Genomic DNA, 21,763 nt, shown 5'->3' on the forward strand with positions numbered 1-21,763 from the left:
GGGTTTAAGCTGTGCTGGTGGTGTCTGTTTGACGGTGTTTGTAATGCATCTCCATAAGGGCACTAAAGTTTATGTTCTTTTGAAATGGTTTTAATATTAGGGAGAGTAATGTTTTTTCACTCTCACTGGCCATGCAGATTTAATCAAATTACCCTTTTTTAAAAAAAACCAAAAAAACAGGTGCATCTTTTATGTAACTGACAGAGAATTCAAAACAAAGCTTTGCAAAACCTTTTAACCTGGATTTTAATTAATAATAGCACAACAGCAACAAAACAAAAAGCTGAGATGTTATTGTTTTCTTTTGTTTATTTGAAAAATATATGCTTATGTCTTTAAAAAAAAAAAGTGGGATAGGAGGATGTTTGCCACTGTGGTGTCGTGAAACCGGAGAGACCAATTACTGCAGTTTTGTAAGTCAAATGTATTTCCGTGCTTGTTTGATATAAGATTTCAGCTCTTTAGCCATTCGGAGCCTTCTGCTTTGTCATTTTAGTTCCGTAATTTTCCACATTTCCAGTTTCAGAGTTAAGTCGGATCAGTTTAACACCTGGATTCTTTTACTGTAGCCCCGCTGTTATAATATGTCCAGTAAATGGTCTAGTGTCATCCTCCTGAAAAATACATGAAAGGTAGCAGATGTTCTAAAACCCTGCATATATATTCATTCAGAATTAATGGTGATTTTAAAGATGTGAAAGTTACCCGTACCCTCTGCACCCTGTGCACAAATTCACTTCCTCAGTATCACAGATGCTGGCTTCGAAACTGTTTGCAGATCATCTGGATGGACTCTCTCTCAGCTGGGAGGACACGTCTTCCATTATTTTTGAAAGGAATTAAAACTTTTTAACCACAGCACAGTAGTTTTGTTTTTTTACTTCAACTCAGTCCATAATAAAGGGTTTCAGACCCGGAGAAGGCAGTAGAATTTTCCATCTTGTTCATAAGTGTTTTTTTTCCATTGCCTTTCAGAGTTTAACTTGGATTTTTGAATAAAACAATAAATGATTGTCTGTTCACTTAAAATAGTTTTCAGAAGTGTTCCTTTTGAATTTTTACTTCAGATTTTCACTTCAGAATTGTGTTTGTTTCCAATGTAGTGAGTGTTAGTCTTTGGCCTAGTCCTTTGCATACAAAGAGTTCCCTGCGATGTCTACCTCTTTTAATAATATTGCATATCAAAGAAAATTCTCAAGTTCATGAGTTGCAAAATTTAATTCAATTCAGTTTTATTTATATAGCACCAAATCACAACAACAGTCACCTCAATGCACTTTATATTGTAAGGTAAACCTCCTACAATAATAGAGAAAAAACCCATCAACAATCAGACAACCCTCTATGAGCAAGCACTTGGCGACAGTGGGAAGGAAAAACTCCCTTTTAACAGGAAGAGACATCTAGCAGAAACAGTCAAGGTGGCAATCCTTAAACTTTTCAATTATTTTCCCATGCAGTCCTTCATGGATGTTTCACTCTCTAGGAGGCTAATTTTACAGCAATATATTATATTATTTACCTGTTGCCAGTCAACCTAACTGTAGCTGTAAGATGAGCCACCAGATGTTTTAGGGTTTTTCTTATGTTGTCCCTAACGTTTTTGGAAATAGCATGCTGGAATCACATTAAAAACATTTGCCAGCTTTTACAAGCAAGGCTTTAATGACTGGTAATCAGATGTGTATATCTTCTAGGAGGGATTTATCACAACAGCTGCACTGGTTAAATAAAATAAGTGCCCCTATATCACTCACATACTTTTAGTATCTCTTATACCTATCTGTACTGATGCTGCTGTTTTACACGCAATTTATACAACAATAGTTGTGTGATTTTTTTGCTTTGTTTTTTTTTTTTTAAATATTACATTCATCTAATAGTGTAACAGTTTATTGCTTTATAGTTGACTGGAGATGCCGTTTTGGTCAGCTTCCTCACCGCCCCACGTATCCATTCACACAATCACCTCCTCTCTATTATGGCCCTTCTGCCCTTCTGTGTCTAATTGTTGTTACCGCGTGTTATCTATTCTCCTTTAACGGGCCATTAAGTTCTGTTCTGTACTGTTTGTTGTACTCTAGACAGATACTGGAAGTAGACAGGGATCAGAGATTGGATGAGCCTTTGATGGGAGAGATGCTATTAACTCACTTTGACTTTTTAATCTTGTTACTGTTACGTTTGATCCCACAAAACAACAGATTGGGCATTCCCATCAACAGGCCAGAGACAGCGGGTGGAGGAGGGGGAGGAGGAGGAGGAGAGCACCAATGAATAGCAACTGGAGAAAATATGGGATACCCTAAGTCAGCTTTGCCTGTATGACAGGAACAGCTTGGCGAGGCTGACGCATGGTAGCAGTGAGAAACACATTACAGCGTGAGTGACAAAGAGGGGAAATGACAGCAGAGGAGGCTGAGAGACAGAGAGCACAAGCCAATGAATTTTTCATCACAGAGGAAACATTGGCAGCGTTTCCCTGCTATCCTTTTCTTTTAATATTATTAAGTCATTATTGCGGGAACTGTCACACGCACTGTCTTGCTTTTATAAGTGATACATATATTTTACTGCACTTCTAATGCTGATTCAACTTTGAGGCAGTCAACTACACCATGCTCGGGGATAGAAAAATAATGAAGGGGTAAGACTAAATGTACGTGAAGAGGGTCAGGAGTATCACGGCGTAAAGCAAGATAATGAAAATGTTAAAATGGGAGGTCTCTAAAATGTTTTAGACTTCTAGTTAGAAACATTTTGATCAAGTAAAGCCAGTCATCTGAGGGCGTCATTTGATACATAGGCTCCCTGACTTCTTTTAAGCAGACTGAGCTGGCCTGTCTGTACCTGTCCAAAACTGGTTTAACTCCTACCTCTCCAGTGGAGTTCTCTGTAGCTGTAGATGACGGTTTATCTACCACAACAGGTAAAAGTGTGGCATGTAATCATGAACAATCCACAAGATTTTTACCTTCTCGTTCAGCTGTTTCATCTGGTATATGCAGTTAATTTAAGAGAGTATCTGCATGAATACAAAAAGATCAGTGGCAAGGGCTAAATCAGACTAAATACACTTCTGCAAACACATTCTTGTGTTCAGCACATCTGCTTTACCCATATTGAAGTATTTTGTTTTAAGTGTGTCAGACTGAGACATTCTCACACTTCATGTTTAGTTGGCATTTCCTGGAAATGTCAGAGGCCCTTCCACAGCAACTTGAAGAGAAAGTGTGTACCAGTGCTTTTTGGTACTGGCAGACGTGACTGGAACCAGGTGATCGAACGTGTAAAAGTCCACCACCAAGCCTGATGCTTTAGCGCTGACGTGCAACAGGATGGAAGCAGCAGCACATCCTGCTTATGGTTTCTTCTTTAGTAGTGATTTTAATATCATTTTACTAGATTACACAAGGCTACACATGTGTCTGAAAGAACCATATCTGAAACTAGAGCTAGAGCTTCACCTTTTAGAAGCACGGCTCTTTACACAGTTTTAAGGTGCATAACCTTTTGTTTTGTTTTTGTGGTTTTGATTGGCTTGTTGACCTTATTTTGCATAAACCTTTATTTACTTTGACCTAATTTGACTTATTATAACTTTATTTTTGATGTTAACAAGTTTACACATCAACTACAACTTGCTTGAAACAATGACACGGTGACAAACTTGTACTTTTCTTTCAGATACAGCTGCAGCTTAACTTGTTTAAAACCCTAGAAGGAGTTTTGTGAACATAAAACATTTTATTGTAATATAATTTTAAAGGTTATTAAATAACAGGGCAGATGTGAAATGATAAAGTGATAATACCATACACTAAATGAACCAGTTTAGCTCTAAAAATGTTTTTTTGAGTCTTTTCTTAAAGAAAACTTTGCAAGACTGTAATTTTGAACTTTTGTAAGGCACTAATATACAACATCTGGACTAACTGGGAATATTTGTGTATATTTTGTGAACAAAGAAAATGTAATCAAAAAGACAAAAAAAAAGTAATACATAATTACAGATGATTGATGACTAGAAGCACCTTTTGGAACCCTAATATAGCTCATTGCAGAGCAGGTAGAGCCGGTACCAAAGTGTAATTCTCGTCTTGTAGCCTACATTACCCTTGTGGTTGTTCCAGGAAGTCAAAAAACCCTACCTAAGTACACTTAATTGAAGCGAGGATCCCTTGAAAAACATACAAGGTCCTCGGCAGGTCCCCGAAACCCATGTTGGAAACCACCGGCACAGATAAAAGAGCAGAGAGTTCAACAAGGCCATGCAGAAGAAGCACCACTGCAGTCTTTTTTTTTCTTCAATGGGACGCCTGACAGCCTACTACTCCTCCTGTGAGTGTGACTCATTTAAGGGCGGCTTTAGGACCCGGGAGAGACGGCTGCCACAGAGGCATTGCAGACAGCGCGTTTGGGAGGTGTAGTGGAAGAAAGGCAAGAGAAACGGAGTAAATGAGAGCACTTTGTCCAGATTGTTGAAGGACCCGTCAACTTAAAACACCGCCGAAACAGCTCACTATAATGAGACGGACACATTGTTGAATTCCTGTCCAGGTAAATGTCCGCGTTTCCTTCGCATGGTTAACTACAAGAGTTCGACAGCTAGACAGGGTAGGTCCCCATTGTACTTACATGGGATGCGGTTATTCTCACCCAAGCTGCCCTGCTAGGCCCCATATCCTTTCTAACGCTAGATGCAAACCTGAAATGAGGTACTTTCCTGACTTCACTTCGCCGTAAAAAGTTGTCTTATGACGAAAAAAGTCGACGACTCATTAATTTCCTGTAGTGAATTCTTAACGCTCGGTGTTTTTCCACAAACAACAGTGAGTCTCTTTAAGATGTTAACCATTCATTTTTTTTTTTTTACAATGACCACTTTTGAGACACAACCCTCGGGCCAAAATATCTGCAGTCAAGTCGCTTCAAACGGTTCTCCTCTTTTCGGGGAAAAAAGTTGGGTTTTTTTTTTTTTTTTTTGCGCTGTGCTTTATGGTCCTGGAGGGAAATGAAAACAAATGAGCTCAACAAGAGAGAGCAGCTCATTCATTGTTGTGAACTACCACCGCGTTTGTTTACTTGTTTGAGTGAGGCACTTATTGCCATCTTATCTTTAGCCATTAGCTTTGCTGCCTGCCTGCCGAGAAGCTGCTGTGGCCACAAACAGTGCTGCTTTACAAAAAAGAAAAAGTTATGCGTCTATGTTGTGACTTGTTGCCACGCGTTTACTTTTTTGTCCACAATTTAGACACAGACGTCATAAGAAAAAGTCCCAACAGTGTAATTTAACGCCCCCCCCCCTCCCAGTAATCAGTATAACGGGATAATGCCTGTGGATAAGTGTGTTTTGATAGGTTTCACTGGCCTCATTGCTAGCATCCCACCTACAGTAATGACAGTTGTGTAGGTCTGCACTCAATAGTTTTTATTATTATAGTATTCTTATCAAGATTGAGAGATATCAAGGGCATACAAATCTGATGGGGCTTTCAAATTTCAAAAGGATTCTTGCAGGATGCAAGGCTTGCAATCATGTTTAAAACTTATTTTGCTAATAATATGTCTGTCTCCTTCTCCCAGGGTGCATGCATGTACTAAAAAGAGAACATTGTCCCCGGGTGTGTTGTACCCACCATGCCTTCAGTGTCAAAAAAAATGTTTTTATCGGTCATGAGACTACGTCTGTCCAGTGTGTGTGTACGCAAGGGGATTTGGCATGTGACCTGGGGAAGACGCAACAAGCTGGCGCAATGATGCAGCCAGTGACTGCTTGGCTCTGGCTTTTCTGTTTAGAAAAAAACCACCCACCTCCCACCCAATCCCCTAAAGCAGCTTGGTTGACGCAAATCTGCCACCAGTTACATGCAGAATCTGAGGAATGTTGTTTGAAATTTTGTCCAAAACAGACAGACAGGGGCCTGGACGCATCACCAGAGTCTGGATGTACTGAGACTGAGAAAGAGATGGTTCTCGTACTGGTGTCCTGGACATCACAATTCTCCATCTGTGTCACAAAAACTGAAAACACTGAAAACAAATTACTTTTGTTTTCCTTTTGCTTTTCTGTGTTAACTTTCCAGCCATTCTAAAATGATTCTCATGAGGTGTGTGTGTGTGTGTGGGTGATTTGAATAAATTAAGCATTGTGTTGCTTTTACAGCTTGTCTGAACAGCCTGAATATCATTACATTAACGTGAGTCATAAAGTGGTTGGTGTTCGTGTCATCGCAGGATTAAAGCGGCAACTCTGCTTGCTTTTCAAGGTTGCAGTCACTGCGGTTTTGTGTTCAGTTAAAGCTGCCCGCAATATTCTTATCAATAATGTTGTGCTTTCAGGGAACTTGAAAGAGGAACTTGGTAGCGTAGTAGATCACCGTACTACTGGCTCCACTGTGGCATTTGAGCTCAAACTAAAGTGTTGTTTTGGCGACTTGTTTTTCAGCAACAGGTTAGCGTGATGTCATTTCTTGTGTTTTTAAATACTTTCAGTGTAACGTTTTACTTTTGGAAACATAAACCATGTGGTAGATTTTCTGTTAACTGAGCAGAAACTGCAGCAAAAAATGGTATCTATGAATCTGTGATGAAGGAAGTAGCGTGGTGATGTCGACCTGATTTTTTTTTTTTATTTATTTTTTTCTCCCCCCCTGCTTCCTGCTATAAACACATGGGACTATCCTCTCTGGCCCAGTGACAAGCTCAGTGTGTGGCAACTTTTGCTGCATGACACTGATTTGCATTGAATGGGGTGGCCCCCGGCGTTGGAGCCAGAAAGATGAATGATTGAAAGCCACCCTGACATCAGGGCAGGCAGGCAGGCGGTGGCCCAGAGGCCTGAGGACCATGTGACCCGCTGTCAGGGTACTGGGTTCATTCAGTGGCTGCTGGCTGCAGTGCTGGCAGCAGCCCAGCTTTTTACACACAGGCCGCAGTAGCAACAGGTCGCTCCCATTAAAACAGCAGCGCTCTGTTGTGGCTCCAGAGCCGGACTTGTGCATGTGTTGCTTTTTTGGCTGCGGCGTGTGTGCGCTCAAGTTTGTTTGTGAGGTGTATATAATGTGTGCGTGCCTGTGTCACAGAGTCCACACTAAGATGCCGATGGGATCCAACGGTTTTTGTGATCCTTACTTTGAATTGCACTCTGTGTGCTTTTTTTTTTTTTTTCTTTTTTTTTTTCTTTTTCTCAAATCCCTCTCCAGGATCCTTCCAACATCGGCTTTGTGACACAACCACCACAACCCCAAGTGCAATAAACAAAAACACTGAGCGAAAATAAACTTTGGCTTCATAAACTTACTTTTGCTCACTGATGGAGGGGAGCAGAGTGGCAGTAAAAGGTGTTGATTGCACACGCGCTGCCAGATGTATTCGAGCCTGAGGCTGTACTGATATGACTCGTTGTCTGTCAATAGTCACATTCACTTCCTGTTGTTGTCCCCACCAGTTAGCTGGATGAGGCCACTCAAACAGAGCTCTCTTTTGATGGCCTGGCTCTGATGGAGCAGCAGGGAAATTGATTTCAGCCGATGGTCAGGGATCGCCTGGCGCAGTATGTGACATTTATGTGAACAAGCATTGCAATTGATCATCTTTTGGCTGCTTCCCTTTATTCAAAGCTATCTTTATATCACAAAGAAATACTGAATCAAGGAAAGGGTCAAGTGCTTTGGTTATGATAGCCTGCAGGTTTGAAGTCTAATGGTAGTCTTGACAGTTTTTGGATGACTGTTAGTACAGTTTTTACTGCCTTATTTGACTTCTGCTTTAACAAGTGAGCTATTGCAGCTACTACTGTAGCGTGATCTTTCTCCCAAATCTAGGTTTTTAGTTGGGTTTACTATCTGCCCTTTAGTCATACATTTTTCTTTATACCTTTACATATGTTTACTATGTAACCCAGGATAGTATTATGGCCATTTCTGGTATTTTGAACTGTCAAGACTAGGGATGGGTATCGTTTAGGTTTTATCTGATACCGGTGCCAAACCGGTACTTTTGAAACGGTGCCGGTGCTTAAACGGTGCTCGAACCGGTGCTTAAAGAATGGAGAACACAAAATTGGTCCAAAAACCTCTCATGTTCAGCTGTTTTTTTAGTAAAAAGATAACAATGTTAGCCTTTTCTGCAGCTATAGGGCATATATGGTATCACTCTTGGCTGGAAGCAGTGCTTTAACAATGGAAAAAACAAAAACTTTATCCAAAAACCTCTCATGTTTAACTGTTTCCCACTTTTTATTTGGTCATTTTTGCCTTTTTGGCCACGGTGAAGGGAGTATCTGCCATCAAACAAGAAGACAGCCGCATGTAGCTATGATGGTGTTTGCTAGTTCACCTTACATACATTAATGTAATAACGTGGTTAGCCTACTCAACGTAAATTATACACGAACAACATTAAGCTACTCACGCAGAGAAGAACGGCTGCTGCTGCCATCATCATCCTCATCATTTCTGCTACACTGGCAGGGCTAGGGGCCAGGACTCTACTCTTCAGCTTTTTGGGGGATGTTGCTAACTCTTCGTCCGATAACAGGCACCACACCCGCAGTAGATGCGCTCGGTGTGAGGTCTCGCAGCAAGCTATCAAATACGGCGCATTTTTCGGCTTTTAAAAAAAACGCTATGCGTCGCCAGGTGTTTCATCGGATTTCAGGTGTTACCTCCTTTCCACAGTATCACCTTAAAGCACTTGTTGCAGGCTGCTGAGTTTGCATCTTTTGCTGTGAAGTACAGCAAGACTTTTGACCGCTTCGCCTTGGGCATTTTTAATCTGTAGCTCTGCTCTAAAAGAACGTACGTACCTGGACCCGCCTACTATCCCCGGAAACGTAAAATGATTGGCTAGAATTCAAAGCGTATCACATCTCAGGAAAAAAAAGCACCGAAATAAAGCACCGAAATGTGCGCTGCTTTTCGGTCTGGTTACTACCGTTTATGTCAGAACCGGTGCCATCATGGCACCGGATACCGGTACCCATCCCTAGTCAAGACCTAATAACACTTTGATAATTCTTCTACTGGAGGCTATGCTTTTATTTGAAGGTGTTCAAATGTGTGCATCTCTCCATCTTCACTATAAGAAGCACGCCTTGACCTCATAGTTTATTCATTTTGTTCTGTTGTCAAAACAGTCTCACCTGGAGGTCTGTTTAGGAGCAGCACTGTAACTGTTGAAGGGTTTTGACAACATCACATGACCGCCATCATCTGCCGCCTTGTACTCTTGTACAAAAAGAAAAAAAATCACATAATCAATGTTATATTATCGTTTAACAAATCTAGTTACCTAGGATTTACAAGGAAGCTTCTTTTTTTTTTTTTTTTTTTAAATCTTGTAATATATTTGAATCTGAGCTGTGTTATATAGCACATGTTTTGTTTTTAAGCAAAACAGTGTTGGTTAATACCATCCAACCACATAGAAGTGTGCTTTAGCGCAAATCTCTTGCTAGAGCACGGCAGCGGGGTCATTTTTAAAAAAAAAAATGACTGTCAGTGTAAAGTCATTCTTACTCACAAGGAAATTACATTGATGTTAATATAAAGGATGTTAATTTAAAATCCAGTCAACCTAACACGCATGTCTTCGGACTGTGGGAGGAAGCTGGAGTGCATGCAAAATCTGCATTAAAAAAAAGCCCCAGCCTGGATTCAACCCGATTGGGAACCTGTACAGGTTGTACCCTGTTTTTCACCCTTTGACAGCAGTGATGGGCTCCAGCACCCCCACAACCCTGAATTGGATCAGTAGGGTGAAAAAATGGGTGGAAGCATAAGGGAAGCAATAATTTTGAAATGCTGGGCCAACATTGAAACTAACAACTGGCAGATTGCATATGTGTGTTGGTAGGTCAGTCCAGTTTGATGTCTTGCAAACACAGAAGTTGTCACTATAAATGCATACTGTGAGGAGGGATTAAGTGTCTTTCAGTTCCTTGTCACACTATGTACTTGGAATATATTTATATATTTTTAAAGAGTATAAATTCACAAACCATTTTCTGAAAATGGATCCCAGATATAAGGACTGGGATGGAGTAGAACAGGTAAACATCAAACATCAGTCACAGTGAGGTGAATGTCAATGATTGGCCCTTGCCACAGGGATCACCACAGTGGGCATCCCTGAATGTTTGGTTTGGTACAGTTACACCAGATGTCTTTCTTGACACAACTTCAAAACGGATTTGTATATCCCGTTGGAATCAAACCCGCGACCTTTAGCTTGTGAAGCGGGCGTATAAACATCTACACCATGGAGCCATTAGGTTGGTGCGCCTCTACTTTTGTAGAGTCATTTTCGTTTTGGAGCTCTTGGTCCTGCAAAAAATAAATAATTAAAATGAATATGTTCCATATTTCTTAAGAACGTGACTTTCAGATACTGTCCATGTGCTGTATAGATGTTTTAGATCGGCCACATCTGCTGTTGTCCTTATTTTGCCTTTGAATCCAATACACCAGGCTGTCAAAAATGCCAACTGTGTAAGTTAGTAGACTCATCAGTATTACAGCTCTATCATTAAGTCACAGAAGGATCTGGCACATAATTACAATTGTTATTCAGAGGTGAGTAAGGTAGTCTCATTTAACCTTATGTTCTTTCAGCTGCAGCCCTGCTGTGTTTAACAGTTTGACCTTGTCAGTGTAAGGCTTGGGTGCCCTTTCTTGAGATCATATGACTATATTAAGGCTCAGAGAACAATAAAATTATTTTAAATTGCTTTCAGTGAACTGGGGAAAAAAACAAGAAATAAAGCTGCTTCCCAGAATTTATATTTCTTATTGACGCTCGTAAGGGAAACGCAAACACTTTAGTCGGTCTTTATCAAATTTAGACCCTCCTCACAGAGGCTCAAGGGATCTTCCAGGAAAGGTGAGTCTTATTTTTCCAGAGAATTTGATTGTTCCGTAGCTGGTGATTTTCTACATGTTATGTCAAACATAACCTCCTGTGGAGCAGGTTAGGTCTGCACCATGTGTTACCATGGGGAAGTGAGCCACCTTAGTAACAGTAAAAACCCTGGGTTAAACCTGAAGTGACTACATTATGCCCGTAATCCTGCTTTGCAGCACAGGGCCTCTGGGCTAGTATGTGGCACACAAAAACATAAAACTTGACTAGACCTTTTCAAGATTTAAACTTTGATGCCATCTGTGCACGGAGTAGAACCCTAGTAATCTGTTCTTCTTGGTGAAACTGAGATTTACAAAGTTTGAAAATCTATTATATGGATATCCTGTTTGAGAATTATTTGATATAATTATTGTTCTCACTGCTGCTCTGTTCATGAGTAGGGGGGGAAAAAACCTCCTGGTCTATCAAGAACGGCTGCCTCAATAGTGAACAGCATGGAATTTTCCAATACGGGAGACTTCATTTTGATTGCCAAAACCCACAGCTTTACACAGATATTTGAACCTTGAAATGTTGCAGGTTCCACTTGCACTGTAGTTGTACCCTTCCCTCACCGACTGGGCCGTAAAACACGAGGCTCTTCTCGGTTCTCTTGCCTCCCCTCAGCCCCGTCGACCTGACGGTTAATAATCAGACAAGTCGAAAAAATTGTTCACCTTAACAATGGGCTAATTTTTACTTTTCTTTAACTAATAGGTAACCACCATCGAGAAGACGGCTATAAACTCCAGGACCCCGTCTCCAGGCTCCTGCGCAGGGCTGAGTGAAGGAAACTTTGGACTGAAAGTCGTCTCTCCCTGAGAGAAACCTGGATCCTCCATCCTGGCCACCAACATGACCAATGTGGTGATCGTCAAGGAGGGATGGCTGCACAAAAGAGGTAAATTTACAGTTTGTGCCATTAAGTGCGATATGATTTTTCTTTTGTTTATTTTTTGATAACTGGATTAACATTTAAACAACTAACATTTGACGTGTGCTGAGGTTTTTGTACGTGAGGTGTCTGGTTGTCATGACCTTGTAACAAACCTAACTGTGCAACACACATTATGTAAAGATCCTAGAATATGTCAAAGATTTCAAACTCTCTTGTTGATACATGTCAGAAAACAAATTGGTTCATGCGTACAGTTTATGTAACACTAGTACTGTACTTGATATAAAAAAACGGATTCGTTATACAAATTGCCTCAACTTCTTGGTGGATGCAGCAAAACTTTTTTTTTTTTTTTTTTTTTCCACCCTCTAAATGTTGCAGAAATGATGAACAACAACAATATAGACTATTTGCCAAGTGGTTGATTAATTTGTAAAGGCATTTAAAAGGAAGTAGTATGCCAGATGTAATATAAGGAGGCATCTAGTTGCAGAATCCCCAACGGGCCCCATGGAGCTCCTCTGACAGTGCTGTGTGGCGTGGCATGGCTCACTGTCGGGCGTGAGTCCTGTTGTTTGGACGAAAAGGCATTCCTCACATACCTGCTGGCTTTGAGCAGCTTTATGTGCGCATACTAACTCTGCCTTCTGCTGTGGCTGCCTCACAGAGCCCACTTCACCACTGCCTGCACCACCAGGGGCAAAATAGGATAAGAAACCACTGAAATCTCCTGGGCCCAGAAATAAAGGGAACTGGCCTTTTTCTGGAAGAGAGAGCACCAAGACTTGCAATTCTTGGATAAGGTGATGGGAGTATGTCACTATAAGAGTTCCTGCATTGTGTTAGCCCACAGTCCCCATTTTCAAGACTTGTGCTAAGCACAGAGCAGGTTTCCGGTTTAGTTTGATGGGCAGCTCAATATACCCCATATGATGCGATCATGCCCCGCTGGTTTTCTGTTTAATGTAAGGGCAGCGTGTTAGTTACCATTAGTATTTCATTTGCGGAAAGTAATAAAGTTCAAGTCTCGAAAGTTTAGGGTTAGCTGGTAGTAAAATAAAGTCTGCAGAAGTAAATTGTGCTGCTTTTTTGTCTTGGTCTGTTTAGGCAAAAAAACAGAACCTGCTTTCTTTAGAGAAAACATCTTCCCTGGTATAAGTGAATAATATGTTATCCCCTGTTGAGACGGTGTGTAAATTTGTACACGCTCTGAAATACATTTGTTTGCCCATTAAAATCTGGCACACATTCATCTTTCCACACCTTCACAAGTACAGATAAGAGTGAAACATAACAGGCGGTCTGTGTAAAGTATAAGAATAGTAAAATAGTGACCGGTAAGAAAACGGTGTGTGTGACAGAAGTGTGCACCACATATGTGCACTGTTGTAGCAGTGCACATACCTTCTACAGCCCCCCCCCCCCCCCCCCCCCCCCATTTGTGACATGAACACTAAACAAACAACCCTTCAGAAATAGTGAGTTGGCATGCTGTTGTAGCCCAGCAGCTGTGCCCTGTGAAATGTCACCGAGCCTCTGTTTTGATTGGAGGGCATCCGCCTGCCTCCTTGACAGGAAGGCTTTTAGTGTCGCATCACTGTCATGCAATCTTTGCCCCAGAGCCAGTGCACAGAAGGTGAACCTGCAAGTAGCCCTGTCTTTCTGTCGATCACCTCTGTCAGCCAGGCAGTCTGTGCTCGACAAACCTCTTCCCATCTTCCCGCACCTTGAGTGCAGCTTGTGTGGTGGCACCACCCAAGTGACTCAAATCTCCATGTGGGCGTTATAATAAATGGCTTGTACCACCTCTGAGTGTGTTCACCATGCTCATTACTCCCATGTGTGCTTTCAAAACACCAATTTGATGTTTTACAACAGATTGACCTTCATATTTCCATCAACACTTTTTTCTTTCGTGTATGTATTTGTGTCTGTTTCATGGACCTGGTCTTGCATTGCAGTACTCTCTTACAAAAGCAGGTACAGTTTGAGTAGCCTCCTCTTCTAGCAGTGCCCATTTATTGGCTCCACATGATGATTGAATTTCACGGTGGGCCAGTTGCAGGCACAAAGCAAATCAGCTCTGGCAAGCAGGCTCTTTGATTCCTTTCTGATTAGTCATCTTCAGCATGCACGTGCAGACTGAGTCAAGACGCCTGAGAGAAAGTAAAGCAAGCAATTGTACCTCTGTACCTTGTAACACCCCCCCCCCCCCCCCCCCCCCCCCCCCCCCCACCACCCCACCCCACCCTCAGTAGAGCTAATCTGTCATTAAAGCTCCAGATTCTCAGCCTTGGATTGATCTGTACAGTTGTTCCAGACAGGCTGCACTTTGTGAAATGATCTAATTCTGAAGGACACACCTTCATAGTTTCTTCTTAAGCCTTGTGCTGCAGTAATGCGTCTGGATTGTGGACACCATTGGGACATGTTGATGGGATTGTTATCTGTTTTGGAAGGACAGTTTTGGAATGTGAGACAAAGCAGCTGAGTGGGATGGAGCGTGTGTGCGCACACATTTAGACATGCAAATGCGAGTGGTTTAATATACAGAGTGAAGCATATTTATTTTGACACTACCAGCAGGACATTACCCGGTGCCCTTATGCACAGACCACATAGCAAGTACAGGCCTGCACAAACACTGTAACTTTGTCGTTACTATCATAACCAGTTGTTATGTGTCCCCAAATGGTACTTCCTTTTTAGATCCTTCATGGAGTGCACCCACACACTTTGAATGTGCCTACGGCCTCTAGTGGCCACAGAGACCAAACGGCATGTTATTTCTCTTTGCAAGTGTTTTTCCAAAGTTTCCATCAAAGCCAGAGCATCATCTGACATCAAAGAGGCAGATTGTGGGTTCCCTAGTTTCCAGGGAAGCGCTGTGGCCAAAAACCCAGTCAAGCTCAACAGAACAGCGCTTGCTTGTCCTCCCTTCTTCCCTGGCTCTTGTTTGTTTGACTCATTTGCTCCCTGACAAGTATAAAGAGCCCCCTCGTTAGGCTAACGAAGGCCACAACAACTGTTGGATTTGGGTAGCACGCTCAGCTGGCTCCAACCTGTGAGAGGAGGGATGGAGTGAGGGAAGGAGGGGAAAGCAGAGAGCACAGCAGTAGAGATGGTGAGGAAGGGATAAGGGAGGGGGGGGGCAAAAGGGAGAGGGACAGAAGTTGAGCAGCGTCTTTGTGATGTTCCCAGAACATTGCTCAGTGACCCAGTCGGCCTGAGGAGAGCTGGTTGATGTTGTGTGCGACATGCCACAGAGACTCTCTCGTGGTCTGGTTTGGACCTCGTCAGCTGATTGGCCCTTTTGCTGGTCATGCGGCTGAAGGACACCCATGAGCTGCTCGTCCATGCAAGACCTTGTTGGTGGTCTGGGGGTGGGGTGTTACAAAACACTAGACACAGTAACTGTAAATTTTTATTTTTTAAACATTTTTAATTTTTTTTCCTCCATTCTTTTGAATGTTTGTACCTTCTGCATCTGGTAAGCAGGCCTGCAACAATTCAGCTAGCATTTCCCACATTTCTATTAGTTTGTTCTGTACGATCTAAGTAAGGGAATGCAGTGTTTTCTGCAAAGCTCGATGCTCTTCAAGGGAGCAGACCCACCTGATTAAGAATGTCTCATGATACTGCATTGCTGACTGTCTCAGGATTTAAGGACTTTGAGTCACGGCCAAATCTGCTGCTGGCCTTGCCTGGTCTACCCTCATTATGGGTGTCAAAGATTGCATACTGCTACAAATACACATTCACATAAAGTATGTACATACTGCAACAGTATGGGGAATAGTTGTGCAAATTTGCTGATATATTGTGAAGATTAAATATAAACAAAAATGATAAACAGAACTAAAACTTGTGATGCTGCATTAATTACTCCTTTACAAATATGCTGTGTTTTACCAGCTTAGTTCTGTTGACGGTGTTATTATTAGTACATCGTGCGCTGTTCCGCCATAATCTTATATGCCTAGTAATGACCTCAGGGGGGGGGTTCTGTGGCTCAGGCTTGTTGAACACACAGTTTTTTAGGATCTAAAGTTTCACCGGGGAATAACTCTGTAATGACATATTGACTTCACCTGTCAACAGCTGACAAGTGAATACATACATACACATTTTAAACATTAAATACCTAGCACAGATGTTAAGTGATTGATAAAGGGATTTTCCAGAGAGAAGATAATCAAATATGGAAGGTGCCTGTCTGTAACTGGACCGCTACTTATATAGCACTTTGCAACTCTACTTAGCACTTAACACTTTTTGCTACAAGCCTTATTCACACATTCCTGCAGCACTTTACTCTATTCCTTTAAGCGCTTTCGATGAGGCGCAGTCACACCCCAATGCAAGCATCCGGAGCAATTTGGAGCTCAGTATTTTGCCTGAGGACACCTCAGATTGTGGACTGGAGGAGCTGGGGATCAAACCACTGACCTTCCAATTAGCAGACAACCTGCTCTACCTCCTGAGCCACAGCTGACCCTCTGTCAGTGGGTAATTCAGTAGTTTGACTGAAACTAATGGTGTATACCCTTTCTTGCTAACTTTTTTCCAATAAGTTTACAATAGTCAGCCTGAACTTTGTGAGGGAAACGCCCAAATGAACACCAGTAGTGAAAGTTGAAGTGGCAGACAGATTTGAGTGGATCCCCTGTAGGCAGGGTCCAGCAGCAGAGGGTGTCACACCAGGAAGCCATTGCTCTGGCTGGGTGTCTGGCCGTCAGCGTGGACCCCCTGCTCTGGGTAATGGGAAGCAGTCTTCCTGCTAAATGTGGTGGAGAGAAGTAAATTACTGGGGTGCAGCTGTTGGCAGCCAGGCTGGCTAGAATGGTGGGGGGACCAGGAGGCTGAGGGAGGTGGCACCTCCACCATTCGCCCCCTCTCGCAGCAAGCCCGCTGTGTGCTTACTTTGCTGTGCAGAGTCCGCCTGCTCGCCACAACTGTGGTACTCAGCAGTGATCTCAGCCTCTGTTACTGTTGCTGTGTATATTTTCTGTCTGTCATTTCCTCACCGTCCTCATCTCTCTCTTTCTGCTTGTTCTCTTTCATTCTTACTCGCACACTTTTTCTTTTCTTGTCTTTTATGGTCCCCCTTTCTCCCTTGCCCTCACAAGCTCATCCCCTTTTTAGTCCTCCCCCACTTCCAGCGCACGCTTCCCACTCTGTTGCTAGGATAATGACCCTGCTGACAACTCAGACCCATGGCGGAAGCGGCTATGGACCGGCGAAAAGCTCAAAGTCTTTGACATCAATCAAATCACTGGCACCTCTCTTCAGTTTAGGGTGGGTTAGAGAGACAGCGAAACGAAAGGGATGCTTGGCTGCCTGGGGACTCAGATATGTGACATCCATGATATTGACATTTTCTGTTACTCTGAGCATATTTCATATTTATATTTATTTACAGGGCATACAGAACATTTTAACAAGTAGTGCCCCTGAAAAATGTCAACAGCTGGAGTGTACCTGTCTAAATGGAGCGGGGGGGATGTAGAGTGTAATCGTTGCTTGTTTAAGGGTGCTAAATTTTACTGGTCATTGAGAGTTCATTGGCACTAATTTGTTCTAAATAATGTGTGTTTATTTGTTTGCCATGCAGTAACCCAGTTAACTAATCCATGGATTGCTTGTTTACCCAGGGAGAGGGTGCAAATCTCAGCCCAGTGTGGCAGGGGGGAACTTCCCACAGTGTCTCTATGGTAATCAGCAGGTGTCACTCACCACAGAGAAGAAGTGAGGGCTTTCTTACGAGCGTGAGAAAGCGGGGCAGCCTCCATCGCACCCCCTTGCTTTTTTTTTTTTTTTTTTTTTTTTTTTTCTTTTTAGGGTTGCAGTAGCAACCCTAGTGACTGAGAGAAAAAAAGGGAGAAGGGGAAGAGACAGAGGGCTAGATTTGGGGTTGGGGTGGCCCTTCAACGGAACCTGTTGATGCTACTGCCAAAGCCCTGGCAATGGTGCACCTCCCACCCCTCCTGCAAACCCCCCCCCCCAAATCCAGCTGCATGGAGAGAATGAGGCCAACAAAAGGGAGTATGGGCTGGGGGGTGGGTCAAGAAGGCATAAAGAGTAGGAAAGAAAAGGAGTCCGTACTCCAGGATAGTTTAAGATGCCATGTGAACCCGGTGCTGCCTTATATGGTCGCAGTCGGGCAAATATGTAGATGGGTGTTCGGTCAGCATGAGAAGAGCAGGGCGTCTTGGGGGTGGAGTTTGTGGTTGCTGGGCTCAGTGTTGACCCTTGCATCAGGGAGCCCCCACTCTTTTAGAGCAGGCAGTCCGTGCCTCATTGAGATGCAGGGCACAGGGTGGCAGGCCGCAGCTGCAGCCTACAGGCAGAACCCGGCAGAAAAGGGCCGAAGGGATGGCGGGGGCGGCTGAGGAAAAACCAACAAAAGGCGAAGCCCCCCTACCCCCTCCTCCCACGCTTTGGAGTTCTAATTCCCTAATCCTCAACCTCCGCCTACCCCCACCTCCTCCTCCTCATCCGATTCTCACCACTCAAACTCACACACACGCACAGTTCATGCAGTTACACTGGCTCCCTTCCTCTCATCCCCAAGCCATGAATGGCCAGACGGGGACAAAACCCAACAGCAGCCCTCTCAGGAAGTCCAACCACTGGGTGTGAGCACTGAGGCACATTTTGTCTGACCCTCTTTTGGTTCCTCTCACTCTGTGTGAGATCATTTACCCACTTGCATTGTTAATTAGTGTGCATGTGTGGTTTATCTAGTGGCTTGTGACAAAGGTGTTCTTGTCTTTTTTTTTTTTTTTTTTTAAGTTACTGTCTTGGAAATGTTATTAAAAACCTTACAAATAGAACGAGCTGGGATACAGCTGTTAGTTTGGGAGACTGGCTTTTTTTCTTCTCATTTTGTTTGTAATTTAAAAAAAAAAGACTGATGAATACTACATGATGTGTCTTATTAGCCAACAAACTATAGCAGCTGGGTTCTCAACATTCCTGTTGCTGTCACGTAGAGACGGAGAGTGCAGGATGCTCCTCTGAACCAGCCACTAACCTCATTCACCCGCCCTCTCTTCCTTTTATTTAATGAATCTTCAATAAGCTTGTCTGACTAACCCTTAGTGTTAGGGCCTCTTAAGCCAAGTTGACTTTCACATGGCTTTACTGTCCAAAGAAAGGATTAACGTGAAGTAAAGAGTCATTTCTTGGAAGTCGACGTGAAGTGTCATTAAGTTTAGAAAATTTGAAATGTATAATGTTAAAACTTCCTGATCATTTCAGTATCTAGCTTAAAGTGATTCCCTCCTCAGGAGTTGTTGTTGTTGTTGTTGTACCTTTTTTCTTGTAATTCGGTAAAAGCAAAGATGCTCCAGCTGCTGTGCCAAACCCGTTCTTTCCTCCTGTACCGTGCTTGAGGTGTAGAGGGGCGTAGCTGTGGCATGCTGAAGCTGTCCGCACACAGGGCCATGCAGCAGTTGGCAAATAAAGATGAATTCTGTTTTGTTTGGCAGCGGTTCTCCGTTCATTATTTTCCACTTTGCCCAGCGCGCATCCCAGCCCTCAGCAGCTGCTTGTCATGTAAAGACACTCTATCAGGCCCTGACAGCTCCTCCCCTGCACACACAGTGCGCATGGCTCATGCACACTTCACTTGCGCTCACACCCCCCACCCCCCACTCACACTCCTACATATGTGGGGAACATATGTAGTGATCTGTCTCACTACCACGCCATTCAGCACAACTCCTCACACACTGCTTTCTCATCCCCTCCAGTACTCTCATCTCTCATCTTTTGTCAAATCAGTCTTCCCATTCTTCTGTCCTTCCCCTAATTTGGTTGAGACGAGCCACATGTCGGCTGTCATGCTTTTATTAGAAAAGCTTACTGGGACTGTGATAATGCAGTGGATTTCCTCAGAGCAAAGTGTGTGTTTGTGCATGCATGCATGTGTGCCTGTGTGTCAACCAGACACTTGAAGCAGGTTTTATCTTATCTAGGTTGTGGTCAGTCTGTCTGTTGGCCACTTTCCTGTTTTGGAGAACATGTTGACATCAAAAGGTTTTAGTTTACTGGAACACTGTGATGATGAAGTGAGTTAAAAGCAGAAGGCTCTCCTGTGTTGTTCTGAGGCCTATTGTCCTTTGTCAGCAGTCTGCACTTTTTCTCAGTGTACACAGGATGTATTTGGGGCCTAGTATGCAAAGCACTGGATTTAAGTAGTGCAGAAGAATTTTTTTTCTCTCTCTGCATCTGCATAACAGTTCCTGTGTATAATTACCATATAAATGTATCCATGTTTACTCTAAACAGTAACTGTATATTTGATGATACAATTTTAAAAAAGGGGAAAAAAAACCCAGCCTTAGTTTTCACTTTCTCACTCTGTCAGTTCTTAAGAAAAGCCGCTCTGTGGAAAATACAAATGAATAAAACCAAAAGGGGAAATGTGTGTCAATAGGAAGCTGACAAGGGTCATCTTGGTTGTTTATGCTCAGAGTGCAGACTGCAAGTGCAACCCCTTCACTCCCCCCCCCCCGCCCGCTCTCAATGCGGCGGAGACGCCCGCTCGCAGACAACCGGATATAGCCATTTCCACAGTTGTCATGTGATCGAGCTTGTGGTCACAGACGAGGAAGTTGCAGTGTCCTCCTGTCTAGAAGGAGCATGCACTAGTTGAGGGATGTGCAATGCAGATGTGGGGTTGCTTAACCTTTGCAGAGGTGGCATCAAAGATGAGTGCCCCTGCAGAAAAGACTTTAACTTTCTAGTTACAGTAGACTGAGTTATTACAGTGGGTTAGACCTTATTTACCTTTTTGTGTGGAACAAGTCCCTCTTAATATCACAATTGCCATTGTCAGAATGGGGATAATGGTGACTAAGGATGTTTAGCTGGCTGTGTCTTCCACACCAGTGTGTCAGATTTCCCCCCCAATACATGCCATGCCGTGCCTTGCCGTGCTGCTGCGTCACATATGACCACCCATGCAACTACTAGTGTGTGCCATGCGTCAGTGGATCTGGCAGAAAAGCCTTTCAAACTGACTGTTTGTTGTAATCTGTTGCACACAAATACCTTTCAGTGCCTACAAGGCGCCATACATACACAAATGTATTTACAGACAAGCACAATCATGTGTACACACAAACACCTGTTTCTGCCCATCAGGATCTGAATCTACGTAAGAACATTACACAGTCTGGAAATGATTTGCCTGCGTTCCCGCTGCCAAACGAAAACTTCTAAATTGAAACTTTAGGCCCTGCTGGCGAGACAAGTATATACGTTGAGCCTTCATCATGTGTCGCGGTGTCAGATAGGGGACTCATTATGCTGCCTCTGCATTGTGCACATACTGTCCTCAGTGTTGGTTGGCATGGGTTTATAGTTGGGAGATATGGGTCAGCCAAAACCTGACCACAGAGTGAAGCACCAGCTGGGGCCCAGCGGAGGAAAACAAGGACCGGTATGAAGGGCTCAGGAGACTTTCTGGCTGCAGATTTGTCCAAATTATGTATTAAACAGGCTCTCGAGCTAACTCGCAGCTGATACTTAATGACTATGTGTACTCTTAAATGCCGCGTCTTTTGTGCTTTTATTATTCAGATTTTATGCTAAACAAGTCTCTAAGCTCCATTGTGCTGAAGTAAGGAAGTCTGGTGCTCTTAAAGGCTTGTGATAAATAACCCTACGGACGTGGAGTCCCAGGAGATCGGCGTGTATTTGGATGATTGATTGTTAAAGTTGATTGGTGTGGTTTGTATTTGGAAAAATCTTATCACTGCAGTTGTGTGTAAAGTGGTCACGAGGGAGCTGCAGCAAACTGCATTCTGCTTATTTCACTTGGGACAGCACATCTAGTATAAGCGGATTTGTCAAAAAGCTGTGAGCGCGGCAGTCTGACGCCTGTCAAATTTGAGCTAATTTCTAAATGAGCTTTATTTGGTGTGAAAACACTTACTCTGCAGCAAATGA

General features: G+C 43.1%; 1 protein-coding gene across 3 annotated transcripts in view; it reads left to right on the forward strand.

The window, feature by feature from the left end:
* Positions 1 to 4,211: 4,211 nt before the first annotated feature.
* akt1 (AKT serine/threonine kinase 1) overlaps positions 4,212 to 21,763 on the forward strand; it is a 30,805-nt gene continuing 13,253 nt past the window's right edge. The window contains exons 1-2 of one of the 3 annotated variants that reach the window (XM_085142499.1): positions 4,212 to 4,341; positions 11,623 to 11,806. In XM_085142499.1, the coding sequence (XP_084998625.1) occupies positions 11,761 to 11,806 (46 nt within the window). In that variant the 5' untranslated portion in view covers positions 4,212 to 4,341; positions 11,623 to 11,760. The other 2 variants (XM_085142497.1, XM_085142498.1) reach the window with 2 other exon arrangements.

Source organism: Neolamprologus multifasciatus, chromosome 19 (genome assembly GCF_963576455.1).
Source record: "Neolamprologus multifasciatus chromosome 19, fNeoMul1.2, whole genome shotgun sequence".
Taxonomy (NCBI): domain Eukaryota; kingdom Metazoa; phylum Chordata; class Actinopteri; order Cichliformes; family Cichlidae; genus Neolamprologus; species Neolamprologus multifasciatus.